Below are 16,303 nucleotides of genomic sequence, written 5' to 3'. Positions count from 1 at the left end.
CTAGTATTTCCTTCCCAGCCAATCCCACAGTTAGAGGAAGTTCTAGTTATATATAAATAGTATGCCTTGGTGGAAAAAATGCTAGATTTTAAGTCAGATGACCCAGGGTTCAGATCGTAGCTATTCCCTTGACTACCTGTGTTACCTTAGGCAAAGGAATCACTTAATCTCTTTGGGCCTCAGTCCCTTAGCTGTAAAATGAGGAAGTTGGACAAGATGATTTCTAAGGCCTTTCCAGCTCTGAATTCCCATGGTCTCCAACTTTTACCCCTTCTGTAGATTTGTTTACTGCTTTTTTGAGGGGATGCATTCCTGGATAAATAGGGAAAGCCTTCAGAGACTGTGGACCATTTAAAAAACATTCATGAGTCTTGCTGACAAGCATATATCAAAGAGTCCAGCTAGCCCATAAATTGAATCTTTCATCCCCTTGGTCATGGACAACAGATTCTACCCTTAAGACCAGAGGGAAGCTAGTATTTAGACCTCATGAGAGACTATGAAAAGGACAAACCAAGGTCCTATAGAGTAAGAAAGTAGAATGAGGGAAGGATTGAGTTCTGCAGGTAGGGCAGAGTTACTATGACCCCCACCCTGCCCTTCCAGGACCATTCTAATGGCTAAACCAGACTCTCAGAACAGCAGAGTCGGAGAAAAGAGTTCTGTTTCAACAGCCAGCTTGTCTCCTACCATCCCCCTAACCAGTCCTAGAGGTGGAGTCAAAGATGGATGGACCTGAATCCCCTCACCCCCTCCAAAGTCCTCCCCATGCCAAGCCACAGGAATGTGGCAAGAACCTCCTTTAGACATTCCCACCCCATTCTTCCTCCCACTGGGCTTCCAAGCAGAGGCAGGAAAAGGATAGGAAGCTGAGTTCCTGAGAGAGAGAAGACTCCACACCCATCCCTCCTTATACCTTACCACACACATCCAGTACCATCCCTAAGGGCCATCTCTAGGAGACAGGGATGTGAATGGGATATTAAGGTATAGTCATCAGAATACTGCCAGCTCCTAAAGATTTATATCTACTGTCCATTTCTACTCAACAAAATCATTCCTACATATGTTTTTTTCCCACCTGCTCCTATTACTATTGGAGGGGAACAGGATACATTATCCCTTATTTTGACTCATTTACTATCTCCCCATTTCCCTAGATCCCCCATTAATGTGAAAAATTGAGAGTGAAATATAGATCGAGGAGTTCTAAAATAACCCTTGCATTACTTCTCCTCAACAGCCTGGTATTATGAGAATTAAAACAACTGGGTGGCACAGTGGATAGAGTGCCAGGCCTGGAGTGAGGAAGACCTGAGTTCAAATCCAGCCTCAGACACTTACTAGCTGGGTGACCCTGGGCAAGTCACTTAAGCCGGATTGCCTCAGTTCCTCATCTGTAAAATGAGCTGGAGAAGAAAATGGCAAAGCAGTCCAGTGTCTTTGCCAAGAAAACCCCACACAGGGTCACAAAGAGTCAGACACAACTGAAAACATCTGAACATAAGCATGCACAAGGAAAATGGAGAAAAGAGAAAATACTAACCAGAGAGGTCAGGAGGAGCTTCACAGAGGAAGTAGTACCTGAGTTGAACCTGGTGGGAAGGCCAAAATTTCTAGGAGTTGGTGCTGATGGGGGGGTGGGGGGAGAGTACATTCTGGTCTATGATGGATGGTTTGTGTTTAGCCCAGAGATGATCATGTTCTAGGAAGGGCAAGTAGCTGCATTCAGGGTAAGGTGGGGTTGTCCCCAAAGTCTTAGTAACTTAAAACTGCACTAAGAGGGCCTCTTAATTGCCTCCAAGGTGTCCTTTCATCTCTAACTCTATTCTGATCCTCTGGTCTCTGGAGCCTTTCATCGAACAAAACGCTACCTTCCCCAAATACCCAGGCTATGGGGGGAGAAATGAAACAAGACTGATCTTAAGCTATTAGAACTTAAAAACTGGGGCAGGTAGATGGCGCAGTGGATAGAGCACCACCAGCCCTGGATTCAGGAATACCTGAGTTCAAATCTGGCCTCAGACCCTTAATACTTACTAGCTATGTGACCCTGGGCAAGTCACTTAACCCCAATTGCCTTACTAAAAAAAACAAAAAAACAAAAACAAACAAACAAAAAGGAACTTAAAAACTAAACTAAGATTTGGGGGACATCTTTTACTGACAACAGGGGAAATTCCAAACCATAGCTTATTATTTCATATGGGAAGAATGTCCCATTCTGCTTCAAGTAATAAAAGGTTAACCCACGCTAGCACTACTCACCCCCTCCCCAATCAGTGTGTGCTTCTTTTAATGCCAGATTCAAGAATCTCAATTTCTCTCTCCATCTGATTGATAAAGGAGACTAGCATGGAGATCCTCCTTGGTTATCTCCCTGCCTAGCACAGGTGTCCCATTTCCAGCCAGTGATGATGGCTCGCCATCTTTACATGTTCTCTACATTGCTCAGGAGGTCCTGAGGCTACCTGGAAATGAACAGGAAGAGACCACAGGGTGGGTAGAGGTGGGGGGTGGGGGGTGGGAGGCAGAAACATATTGTTGTGACACTGCCTCCCCCCAACCCCGCAAGGAACTTGGTCTGGTATCCAACTCCCTGGGTATTTTTCATCGTTCTTATTCATCTCATTCCAGATGCTCCACAAAGTCAGATGAAATCTCGACGCCCTAAGAGCTCAGTCCCTCCTGTCCTAGGAAGCGAAAGTAAGTGATCTCCTCTTTCTTTTTCTTCTCTCTGCCATGGTAGAGTTGCCTAAGAAGTCCCAGGTTATAGAACTGGGGATGCAGCTGTGGAGTTTCATTCTTCAGACCTGGGTGAAATCTTACAAGATGGAGTTTGATAGGGATAAATGCCTATATTGGATGGTGAGAAGTCTCAATGAGAATCCTAGACAAAAAGAAGAGAATCTTGGGAGAGATGCATAACTTGTCATCATATGTTTGGAAGGTTAGTTATATGGAAGAGACTTCTTGCACTTGGCCCCAGAGGGCTTGACTAGGTAGCACAGTAGATAGGTCAGAAAGGGGTGGGGGAGCCTTTATTTTTTTATTTTTTTATTTTGGTAAGGCAATTGAGGTTAAGCGACTTGCCCAGGGTCACACAGTTAGTAAGTGTTAACTGTCTGAGGCTGGATTTGAACTCAGGTCCTTCTGAATCCAGGGCTGGTGCTCTATATACTGTGCTACCTAGCTGCCCCGGGAAAAGCCTTTATGAAGCACCTACTATGTGGCAGACACTGTGCTAAGCACTTTAGACATATTATCATTTGATCCTCACAATGACCCTGGGAGGGAGGTGTTATTATCCCCATTTTATAGTTAAGGAAACTGAGGTGAAAAGAGAGATTAAGTGACTTGCCCAGAGTCACATAGCAGGTTAGTGTCTGCTGTCAAATTTGAACTTGAGTCTTTATCACTCCACTGTGCCACCTATCTGCTTCTGGAGAGAATTCTGGACTCAGAGCCGGAAGGACCTGAGTTTGAATCCTGCCAAAATGTTTGCCTCTAGGCAAGTCTTTTCACCTTTCTGTAAAATGAAGGGGTTGGTCCTGATGGCATTTAAAGTCCCTTCCAGCCTAAATTCTATTTTTGAAATTTCAGAGGTAAATTTTACCTTGCTAAGAGGAAAAGCTTTCTGACTCTTAGAGCTGTATAAAAACAAAATGGGGGGGGGGGCAGCTATGTGGAGCAGTAGATAAAGCACCAGCCCTGAATTCAAATCCGGCCTCAGATACTTGACATTTACTAGCTGTGTGACCCTGGGCAAATCACTTAACCCTCATTGCCCAGCAAAAATAAACAAACCAACCAACCAAAAAAAAAAAAAAACCAGAATGGGCTGCCTTGGTAGGTAGTGAGTTTCCTATTTCTAGAAGTCTTCAAGGGAAGGCTGGATGACTGATCATTTGCAGTGGTGTAGAGGGTATTGCCTATTAAGGTATTGAGTCATACTAGGAGATTTCTGGAGTCCCTTTTCACTCTGAGATTCCATGTAGTCCCATAAGACAGAAAACTTGGACCACTTCGTAGAAATGACAAGGAAACAGGTTTCAGATTGAAATAATAATTAAGAGGGGCAGCTAAATGGCACAGTGGATAGAGCACCAGCCCTGGATTCGGAAGGACCTGAGTTCAAATCCGGCCTCAAACATTTAACAATTACTAGCTGTGTGACCCTAGGCAAGTCACTTAACCCCAATTGCACACACACTCACACACACACACACACACACACACACACACACACACACACACAGAAATAATAATTAAGAGTTTTTGAATAATTGTAAATGTATGAGAATAGAGCGAGCAGCCTACCTTAGAAGATAGTGAGTTCCCTGGCTGGGAGGTATTAAAGGAGATGCTGAAAGATCCCTGTCAGTAGTGTAGTAGGAAGGATTCGTGTTTCTAGTTCAGGGATTGCACTAGATGCCTTGAGATGCCTTTCTGTTTTAAGGTTCCATTTTGGTGATTTGGGTTCTTCTCCTGACCAAGCACCGGACAAGATGTTGCCTCCGTTAGACCTTAGCTTCCCATCTGGGAGTTTGTTCCAGTCATGGGGGACAGTCCCAGAGTTGGAAGGTGGAGTGTCTTATTGGAGTAGTAGCAAGAAGGTGCTGGATCGTAGTGTATGTGAAGGGGGCCCTGCAAAGGTAAGAAGAGTTTTAAAAGACAGAGAATTTTCTATTTGATCTTAGGGGTTATAGGGAGCCACTGGAGTTTATTGAGTAGGGGAGGAGTACAATGATCAGACCTTCACTTGGGAGGATCTGGTTGGCAGTCAAGTGGACGGCAGACTAGAGCAGGGAGAGATTAGTCTAAGTATCTGGTGAGGAGGGCTTGCACTGGAGTGGTGTCTCCCACTGTAACTCATTTCTTTTCCTATGCAAGTTCTTCCCCTCCCCACCAGAAACAGATTTATTTTCCTAATGATGTTTTGCTCAGCATGATACTGTAATGAGTACATCCCACCTTGGAAGCTGGAGGATGTGGAGGGGCACCAGAATGAAATTAAACCTTTACTGTGGATGAGCCACAAAAGCGATGGCTCAACTCCAGATAATCAAGTTGACTTTAATTATAAAACACCTGTTATTTGTGAACCATAGAAATTTCTAAGAAATGACCACTACCAGGCTTGATATTGATTGGGGAAGGGGAGAATTTGTTGTTTGTTGGTGTTCAGCCATTTCAGTTGTGTCTGACTCTCCATGACCCCATTTGGAGTTTTTTTGGCAAAGATACTGGGATGGTTTGCCATTTCCATCTCCAGCTCATTTTACAGATGAGGAAACTGAGGCAAACAGGGTGAAGTGACTTGTCCAGGGTCACCTAGCTAGACACTTGTCTGAGGCTGGATTTGAACTCAGGGAGAGGAGTCTTCCTGACTGAAAGCGCCAGTGCTCCTTCCACTGTGCCATCTAGCTATCCCATGACATATATGCATAAATAAATGTGATACAAGGTAGAATGCAAAAATACAACTGTGGGGAAGGGGTTGTAGAGCGTCAAGGAGGGGGCATCCAAGCTGTTGTTTTACACTCTTGAGAGAAGGCCAAGAGGAATCCTGGCAAAGCCTTTAGATAGTCAGCATTTATTAAGGGCATGCTATGTTCCAGGCACTGTACTAAGCACCAGGGATACAAAAAAGGGCAAAAAAGAATCCCTGCTCTCAAGGAGCTCACAGCCTAGCTGGGGAGACCACATGAAAACAATGTTGTACAAGCAAGATATACGAGATCAATTGAGGGAGGGCATTAAGTTTAAGGAAAAGTAGGAGAGCCTTCTTTTTTTTTTTGGTGGGCAATTGGGGTTAAGTGACTTGCCCAGGGTCACACAGCTAGTAAGTGTTAAGTGTCTGCGGCTGGACTTGAACTCAGGTCCTCCTGACTCCAAGGCCAGTGCTCTATCCACTGCACCACCTAGCTGCCCCTTAGAGAGCCTTCTTGAAGAAGGTGGGACTTGAGGTGAGACTTGAAGGATGCTGAGGAAGCCAGGAGGTACAGATGACGGGGGACAGCCAGTGATAATGCTCCAAGTTGAGAGACAAAGAGACTCTCCTTGGTTTCTTCACTTTCAGTTTAGTTAATGGCTTCTTTTTTTTTACATGGGACAATGAGGCTTAAGTGACTTGCCCAGGGTCACACAGCTAGTGTCAAGTGTCTGAGGTCAGATTTGAACTCAGATCCTCCTGAATCCAGGGACAGTGCTTTAAACACTGTACCATCTAGCTGCCCTCCAATGGCTTCTTTATTAACAAATACTAGCATGGTTGGGGCAGTGAGGTACACAGCAGATAGAGCACTCAGTTGGGAATCAAATCTGACCTCAGACATTTGCTAGCTATGTGACCCTGGACAAGTCACTTAACCCTATTTACCTCAGTTTCCTCATCTATAAAATGAACTGGAGAATGAAATGGCAAACCACTCTAGGATCTTTTCCAAGAAAACCCCAAATGGGTTCCCAAAAAGTCAGACACGACTGCAAATCAGCAAGACTGGTACTTAAAGCAGAATAGTTGATCAGAAATTTAGTGGAATCCGATTGGCAGAATAGGGGTCACTACTAGATAAAAGTGGGAGCTTCACTCCAGTTCTAACTGGAGAACCTAAAAGTTGACCTTGCAAATTGTGTACTTTCTATGTTCCCTCCTCCTCTGTGAAATGGAAAGACATCTTCTTTGTTGCCCGGGACGACCTCTTGAAGGCCTGTTCTCTTTTTAATCCTTGAGAAAGTACAGATAGATTCCTTGGTCATGTTGTTGTTCAGTAGTTTCAGTCGTGTCTGACTCTTTGTGACCCCACTTGGGGTTTTCTTGGCAGAGACACTGGAGTGGTTTGCCATTTCCTTCTCCACTCCTTTTACATATGAGGAAATAGGGTGAAGTGACTTGCCTAGGGTCACCCAGCTAGTCAGTGTCTGAGGCCAGATTTGCAGTCAGAAAGTCTTCAAGACTCTATGCCCAGCACTCTATCCTCTGTACCACCTAGCTGCCCACTCTTGGTTAATGAGATGTTAGTTGCTGGCAAATTTTCACTGTTCCTCAGACCCCTTGTGAAGAGCTAACATGAGTGGTTTCTAACTAGGAAATCCATCTCTTCCCCTTCCGAACCACCCCCACAGCCCCCACCCCCACCCCAGCTACTGAAAGAAGATTGTTTGATTTTCTTGTCAGACTGGGGTTGCTCCTTCCTCACCACCACCCCCTCTACTGACAGATGTGTGAGTGAAGTGTCAGCACTGAGTTTGTGCAGAGCTCATCCCTCTGTCTACTCCCCCCTCCCCACCCCCCAGGCTCTGAGGAATCTGCTTTCTGAAGGGCCTAAGGAGAATGTGAAGGAAGAAAGACTTGCAGTCCTGCCTTTAAGGAGTCTCCCCTGTGATGGGGAAAACAGGACACGGGCCTCACAAAAAAGCATCTCAACCCTCACAGACCTTACCTAGGTCTGCATCGGCCAGAGAAGCATACATTTGGAACCAGAAGGGTCCTGAACTGTCTAGTCCCAACCCTGTCATTTTATATTATAACAGATGAGGCTCAGAGATGTTGTCACAAGACTTGGGTCACACAGGTACTAAATAAATGGTGCAGGTGGAATTTCAGTCTTTTTCTCTGATTCTAGGTGCAATGAGTGTGTGTGTGTGTGTGTGTGTGTGTGTGTGTGTGTGTGAGTGCCTCAATGATAGGGTACAGTTGGGCAAGAAACGAAGATACGATCAGAAGGTCAGTGGTGGAATTAGTGGTGTTAGCTCAAGAAAATTTATGGAGGAGAGGAGTTTTTTAGCTAGAGTTTAGAAAAAGGAAGACATTAACTGTTGGAGAAAATGTAGAAGAAGACCATGAACAAAAAGAACACAGACTACAGTGGGTTTTGTGTCGGGGACAGCAAGAAGACTCTTGGTTGGAGGAGAAGGTTATGCTAGAGAATGAGAATGATGAGGGTAGAGAGAAGAAGCAAAACCAACCTGAGAAGTTTGTGCAGATAGAGAGGGAGGTGTCAAGGAAGGGAAAGGAGTAGAAGGAAGAGAAGAAGGTAGACAAGGAAGAAGGGTGGGGTTTTTTTCTTTTTTATTTCCTAGATAATGAGAGTATAGATCAGGGGTACAGCCAAGTGAATTTCCTGTGCTATTACAGTTTTTGTTATTGTTGTTCAGTCATTTCAGTCATATCCAACCCCATTTAGGGTTTTCTTGGCAAAGATACTGTAGTGGTTTTCCTTCTCCATCTCATTTTACAGATGAGGAAACTGAGGCAAACAGGGTTAAGTGATTTGCTTAGGATCACACGGCTAGGAAGTATTTGAGGCCCTATTTGAACTCACATCTTCCTGACTCCAGGCCTGGCACTCTATCCAATGAGCCACCTAGCTGCCCTGCTATTACAGAGTCATGACCCATAATTCAAAACTGTAAACAGTCCACAACCTTTCTGTGAGCTTTGGAGTATGTTTTTTTGCTCAGCAGATTGCCATTCGTGATGGTAAAAGGCAGTTCAAAGTTCTTGAGCTCACACTGACTGACTACAGGTGGAAAGCATCCACAAGTTTGCCCAGTGTCATGGATAAGGCAATGAGGTTTGAATATTCGCTTTAGACTTTCCTCTTGTGGCCAGTCAGCTAGCATTTATTAAGCACTACTGTGTGTCGAGTGCTGTGCTAACTACTGGGGGTACAAAAACAAGATAGTCTCTGCCCTTTAGAATCTTCCGTTCTGACAGGGAGTCAATATCCCCACATATAAAATACCTACAAAGGAGATGCAAGGTAACCTTGGTAAGGGAGGCCTCATTCAGAAGGTGAACTGTCCATTAGGTTGATCACTATGCATGCACCTGTGAGGTTCCTGTGACTGCAGCCAGCCTGGCACTGAAACGATCAAGGAAGTAATTCTCTAGCCTGAAACTCAGCCGTGGAGGGGCAAGGGGATTGCTGTGTGTGCCCAGCATTGGAAAATAGGGGAGAAATAGACTGAAATCTAAAATAAAGGGGACAGGGGGCAGCTAGGTGGCGTAGTGGATAAAGCACTGGTCCTGGATTCAGGAGGACCTGAGTTCAAATCCAGCCTCAAACACTTGACACTTACTAGCTATGTGACTCTGGGAAAGTCACTTAACCCTCATTGCCTTACACACACACACACACACACACACACAAACACACTAAAATAAATTAATTAATTAAATAGAGGGGACAAACCCTTCCCTGGTACCTGCTAGAGCTTGTTGCCTACTCCTTGTATCTTAGATCCTGAGATGCAAAGAACTTTAGAAGCCATTTTACTATAAAGTTTGGAACTAGAGAGAACATTAGTTCAACTTGCCCATTTTACAGATGAGGAAACTGAGGCCCTGGGTCACTAAGCTTGAGTCAAAGATAGAGTTTTTTGTTTTGGGGTTGGTTTTTTGTTGTTGTAGTTATTGTTTTTGGTGAGACAATTGGGGTTAAGTGACGCCCAGGGTCACACAGCTAGTAAGTGTTAAATGTCTGAGGCCGGATTTGAACTCAGGTCCTCCTGACTCCAGGGCCAGTGCTCTATCCACTGCACCACCTAGTTGCCCACTAAAGATAGGGTTTAAACTGAAGTTATTTGACACCACTATATACCAGACTATCTCCTGCTTAAATTGACTCTACTGTGACACCAGGCAACCTGTTGCAAGGATGCTCTTCTCCTGTCTAGGAACCTGTTCCTCATCTTCTCCCATTGCCCTAGCTAGGTGGTGGTGTAGGGAGATGGATGTCTGGCCTTTATAATTATCTTCTCCCTCTCTCTGCTCCCTCCTCCTTGCATCCAATTTGATAGAGTAGGTTTTCTGAGCCAGAGAGAGAAAGGGGGATGTCAAGCTGGCTTATTTCCCTGGATCTTGAGACCTGCTGTGGGTGTTTATGGAATGCTTCATAGCAAGAATTTAATACCAACACTTAAGGGAACACTTCAGCCACTCTTCCTAATCTAGGCAGAGCTTCCTTCCAGAGAGAACAGAATGTCCTTCTCTCACCTTTGGGAAACAGAGAAAGACGTCTGATTTTGTTGTTTCTGCTGAGCAAAAGGCCCTACCACTATTGTCTCATTTAAAACCCAAAACTTCAAGATTTATCATTAACATCTCTTTTCTCCATCACTCTCAATCTTATTAATCACCAAGTCCTATTATTGATCGGACCTCCAAACTGGATATTGAATCCAAGCATTTATTTCTACTCCCATTGGCCTAGTTCAGGCCTTTATTACCTCTCTTCAGGACTATTTCCATAGTCTCCTAATTGGCCTTCCCACTTCCTCTTTCCCCTCTATTGAAATCCCATGTGCTGCCACCAAATTAATCTTCCTCATACACAGCTCTGATCATGTCACACACAGTCCTCTGACTCAGAAACCTTCAGTGCATAAACTTTATTGCCTAAAAACCAAATTCATGGGGGCAGCTAGGTGGCGCAGTGGATAAAGCACTGGCCTTGGATTCAGGAGGACCTGAATTCAAATCCAGCCTCAGACACTTGACACTTAACTAGCTGTGTGACCCTGGGCAAGTCACTTAACCCTCATTGCCCTGCCAAAAAAAAAAAAAACAACAAATTCATTAGCCTTAGTATTCAAGCCCACTCACAGTCTAAATCCAGCATAATTTTCCAATCCAGTCTCCCAATACTCTCTTTCAAGTGTACTATACTTTTAGGCCCATAGAATCATAGATTTAGAGCTGGACAGGATCCAGGATCATAGTAGTCACTGAGTTCAACCCTCTCATTTTGCAGATTAAAAAACTGTCATTCTCCCCCACCCCCCAAAAAAAAAGTTGTTACTTACCCAAGGTCCAACAGGTAGTAAGTACCCAAGATGCCATTTAATGCAGGGCTTCCTGACTCCACGTGAAGTAGAGCATTTCTTAACCATACTCTCATACATTCAGATTCATTATGACTGGAATTTCCTCCCCAGTTTGACCACCTGTAGAAATCTTAATCATCCTTTAAGGCCAACTCAAATGCCACCCCGTCCCTTACAATTCCATCATCCAAAATGAGACTGAATTCTTCAAGTACTTTGTACTTTGTACTTCAGGTTTAGACCATTCTCCCATATATTGCCTTTATTTCTCTGTATATCTTTTCTCCTTGATAGATTTTATATATAGAGAGGGGGGGGGGCGGGGTAATTGGGGTTAAGTGACTTGCCCAGGGTCACACAGCTAGTAAGTGTTAAGTTTCTGAGGCCGAATTTGAACTCAGGTCCTCCTGAATCCAGGGCCGGTGCTCTATCCACTGTGCCACCTAGCTGCCCCCAATAGATTATATCTTACTAGATTATTTTCCCTGTGAGAACAGGGACCATGTCTTATTCATCTGTGTTAGCTGCCTAGCATATAGCAGAGTGTGTTGTACACCATAAGTAGTTAATAAATGGTTAGATGGTTGATTGGATAGATGGATGGAGGAACGGACGGACGCTTGCATGGATGAACAAACATTGAAGGGGTAGCAGAGAACCAGAAAAGACAGTGTTCCAGACTTTATGGACATGGGGAAATGGAGATAAAGGTGGGGAAATGAAACCCTCTACTTAGATTCCAGTAATAGTTAGAGCTTGTTATTGGACAGTGCCTAAGAAGCAGGGGCTGTGGCTAAGAGCCTTAGACTAGGACTCAGGATGCCCAAATTGTAATCTGGACACTGCTGCTGCTTAACCTCTCTGGGATTCATTTTCTTCACCTGTGATGGAGGTTGGGACTGAAAAACGTCCAGGTGCCCTTCTGGCTCTTAGATTTTGGAATTCTATGAAACTCTCATCTGGGAATCAGACAAAAGAGATTTTTCAGCTCTCCTCCATCACCACTAAGACTTCATAAGGGAAATGTTATGAGAATAAGGATGACATGACCACAAAGTGTTTTCTTCACAACCATAATGAGGTGTAGGTAATGGAAGTATGGTGTTCTTCCCAGTTCACTTATAGGGAAAATGAGGGACAGAAATATTATTTGCTCTAGCTAGTCAGCAGCAGGGCCGGACTCAAGTCTCCTGACTATAAGCCAAGTATTCTTTTTTTTTCCCAAGTGTACTTTCCACAACACCAAGTTTATGTTTGATGAAATGTAAGCTCCTTGAGGACCCCACTGTTACCCTTCTACTTTATAGTCCACTTCTATAAAGATGGCACCAGAAGAAATTGATGACATAGAACAGTGTTCTCCAAATACACCTCTGTCAGTAAAAACAAACAAACAAAAAACCAGTATGTGTACATTTACCTATTTATACCAGTATATTTACACCAGTTTGTATATATTTACTTATCTATAAATTACATATTTGTACCCATTTTCTAATAATTAGGTGCATTGTAAAATTTACACAATATAGAAATAAAAATGAAAGAAATAAAGATGAAATAATATTTAATTCTAGAATCAATAGGGAGTTGCTGGAATTTGGCCATCAAAACTTATTTGGTTCAACTCAACTGATTATTAAGCCTCTTCTTTGTACTTTTTAGGAGAGGGATAAAGAAGAATATTGGGGTTTCAGGTATTTGAATCTCAGCATCATGAGGTGACCCTCCCAGTAATTCCTGTTCATCTGAGGGAGTCCAAAGGCATTGTAAAAAATTTCCTTGAAGAAATGTTTTTAGAGTGACTTCCTGTCATTCATTTAGTAGATATTTATTGAACCTTCTGCTGTAGGGGAGCCTTTGTTCCCACAATTATTATATATAGGGGAGGTATATAGATATAGATACACACATATCCATTCATATACACCTATGTACATAAACGCACATACATACATACATCCGACCATCCATCTATCCATCCACACATACCAACAGACAGACAGACAGACATGTGTCTGTGTCATTTGGGGACAGGATTGAAAAGAATGAGTTCAAGATATAGATAGATGTAAATATAGAGATGTATAGAGGATAGATGGATGGATGGAATATATCCTTACCATATATTTTCCCACCTGCCAGTCCTTCAAGACTTCCCTCCCTGAAGTTGTCTCTGATAATCCCCCAGTTGCAAGTGATTTTCTCACTTCTCAGGAACACGCTCATGTACCCATTATGTATGTACTTATAATCCTGTGTGGACATGTCTTACCTGCTCTATTGGATTATAATCTCCCTGAAATCAGAGATTGTGCTCTGTTTTTTATATCCCTCCTTATAGCAACAAGTGCTTTGCTGTATAACAGCAACAAACATTTTGAAAATTGTTTTACATGTAATTTCATGTAGGTACTCCCATTATCCCCATTTTTACAGATGAGGAAACAGGCTGACACAAGTTAAGTGACTTGTCCAAGGTTAGACCTCTAGTAACTATCAAAGGCATGATATTATATAGATAATGATGTGATTTTATTATACTTTTAAAAATATTGTTTCTTTGGACTCTGTCTTGTTTTGCAATTGAAAAAAAAAAACACAACTTGGTCTAGATATGTTCATTTCAATGCAAGAAAAACACACTCACACAGACAAGCCAGATGAGCAGGAGGTCCCAATCTAGAGGGACCTAGACAACTACCGTCCATGTTCAATGCCCCTGAACCATTCTGTTCCAGCTCTCATCTGCCAAACCCTACCTACCTAGGCCTGGCTTCTTCCCTTCCTGAGTCTTTGGCAGAGGGCAATGCTGCTTTCCTTAGGGTTGGGGAAGATTGCTGTCTATTTTTAGCCAAATACCTAAAAAGGGAAATGTCCCCTGGACAGGCAGAAGCATTGTAAGTTCCTTATACCCATAGCTCTAACGCTTGCTTCTCAAAGGCTGCCTTCCCTCTGGTTTCCCAGATGCCATGTGGGACCCTTCCAACTCAGTACACTTATAAATACCCCCTCCCTATTATTTACCGTGATCTTATCTCTCTGAGATGAATCTGCTGATTTATGGGTGCTAGGATTCGAGGTGGGCGGGGAGAGCCCAGTCTGTCCTTCTCCTTCATGTTGTGCCAGCACCCTGATCACTGCATCATGCCGGTCCTCCCTTTTTTCACCAAACAGAACATACCCTCCCAAGCTAAGAAAGATGTTTGCTAGGCTTGAGCTTATGGACAGAGTCCTAGAGACCTAAGAGATGAGTAGAAAGAAGATAGTGAGATTCAGGGGATAAGGAGCTGGGAATTCCTCCAGATCTGATACACACTCATTTGTATTTGGAGGTTGGAAAATACAACCTCCAAGGGCCCTCCCACCCAACTCGAGTCCTTGTGATTCTCTTTGAACTTGGACTTCATTTCCCAAGGCTTCATTTTCCGGTTTGGTTTAATTCATCCAATATTTCGTAAATGCTTATTATGGGCTAGGGACTGTGCTAAACTCTAGTGGACAGAAAAATGAACAAGATATGGTCAATTCTGCTAAGCAGTTTATATCTCAACAGGGAGGACATGATACAGGCTCACAGGTTCAGAGGACCCCAGGAAGCCATCTGGTATAACCCCTACATTTTACAGATGACAAATTAAGTCCCCCAAATAAAAAATGTCTTGCCCAAGGTCATGAAGATGACAGAGCAAGGATTTGAATGCAGTTCCTTGACTCCAGAGATGTGCTCCTTACATTGATCTCTATTTCTGTATTTTTTCTCTGTGTGTCTTTGTTATGAGAGAGATAATCCATAGCTCTAATATGCATAACAATTGATGTAGATATCTGGTGTGGACAGAGCCCTGGACATGGTGGCAGGAAGACTTGAATTGAACTTCTGCTGTGTGCATTTATTAGCTATGTGGCAGTGGGCAAACCTCAGTCAACTTCATCTATGAATGAGCTATCTCATAGCTCACAAGATTGTTGTGAGGATCTTATGACATTACACATGTGAAGCTTTTTGCAAATCTTAACATGGTCTATAAACAAATGCTAGCTATTATTACTAACATACAAAGTCTTTCCCCCCAAAATAACCTTGTGAAGTAGGTAACCATGAGTCATGAGGATAATTGCCCATCTCACAGGGTTGTTTTAAGGATCAGATGAGACAATACATGTAAAGCACTTTACAAAGTTTAAAGTCCGGGGGCAGCTAGGTGGCACAGTGGATAAAGCACCGGCCCTGGATTCAGAAGGACCTCAGTTAAAATCTGGCCTCAGACATTTGACACTAGCTGTGTGACCCTGGGCAAGTCACTTAAGCCTCATTGCCCTGCAAAACAAACCAAACCAACCAACCAAACAAAACCCCAAAGTTTAAAGTCCTATAACTGTTGGTTATTATCATCATAATAGGTCACTCAACATATAGAACCTTATACTTCGAGTTAGAAAAAGCCTGAGATCAAATGTGACATCAGACATTTACCCCTGAGCAAGTCACTTCGTTTTTCTTAGTTTAAAAAAGATTAAGTTAAAAAAAAGTAAGCTCATCTTTAAAATGGGGTTGATAACTTGACTTCCCTGTGTTGTTGTAAGGATGAAAATGAGACAGTAATTTAAAAAGTGCTTTATGAACTTTAAAGCATCGTATAAACACTGGCGATTATTATGACAACCTGAAGGTGAAGGCATGCTTCTCTCTTTTTGGGAAGCACCTACTCTAGTGGGGGGATAAGGGTTGTCTTTGCAACCAAAATAACTATAAATAAGGGCAGCTAGGTGGCACAGTGGATAAAGTACTGGCCCTGGATTCAGGAGGACCTGAGTTCAAATCTGACCTCAGACATTTCACACTTAATAGCTATGTGACCCTGGGCAGGTCATCTTCTTGCCTCAGTTTCCTCATCTGTAAAATGAGAAGGCTGGACTTGATAACCTCTAAGACCCCTTCCAGCTTTACATCTGTAATTGTGTGTGTTAGAAGCTGGACATGAGCCAAGTCTTCCAGACTCAAAGACCAGGAATGTAATCCTTTGCTCCCATTCTCTTCCCCATCACTCCTTAGTCTAAGCCATTATGGCTTTTGATTGATCCATGTGCCTTGTTGTTTGTTGCTGGTGGCTTGCTTTTCCCCTGAGATTGGTTCAAGCCTAGCTTATGGCTGGTGCGGTTGGGATTATTGGGGAGCCGTCACTGGTAGAAGTAAATAAGGTAACAGTAAGAGAAAAGGATAAGACAAGTAGGGAAGAAGCATGAGAGTCATGAGCCTTTGGAGATTGGGCAACACTAGACTGCCGGGATCTTTGTGTCGGCTGGGGACAGGATTGAAAAGAATGAGTTTGAGACATAAAGAAGAGAGCAAAACCAAACATAAAAGACTGACAGGAGGCAGTGCGAGATACTGAATAATTGATTAAGGGAGGCTGGGGGAAAAATCCTTGAAGTCACAAAGAAGAGGAATAGCCAGAGCCTCTGTGAA

At 43.3% G+C, this 16,303-nt stretch overlaps 1 protein-coding gene across 3 annotated transcripts in view; it reads left to right on the top strand.

The window, feature by feature from the left end:
• MYLK (myosin light chain kinase) overlaps positions 1 to 16,303 on the top strand; it is a 330,035-nt gene that overhangs the window by 226,962 nt on the left and 86,770 nt on the right. For all 3 annotated transcript variants that reach the window (XM_043996303.1, XM_043996302.1, XM_043996301.1), the window contains exon 18: positions 2,638 to 2,706. In XM_043996303.1, coding sequence (XP_043852238.1) covers positions 2,638 to 2,706 — 69 coding nt within the window. The remainder of the gene's footprint in view (positions 1 to 2,637; positions 2,707 to 16,303) is intronic.

The sequence above is a fragment of the Dromiciops gliroides genome, chromosome 3, assembly GCF_019393635.1.
Source record: "Dromiciops gliroides isolate mDroGli1 chromosome 3, mDroGli1.pri, whole genome shotgun sequence".
Lineage (NCBI taxonomy): Eukaryota > Metazoa > Chordata > Mammalia > Microbiotheria > Microbiotheriidae > Dromiciops > Dromiciops gliroides.
The sequence above is the reverse complement of the archived record's forward strand: the minus strand, read 5'-3'. Positions and strand labels throughout refer to the sequence as shown.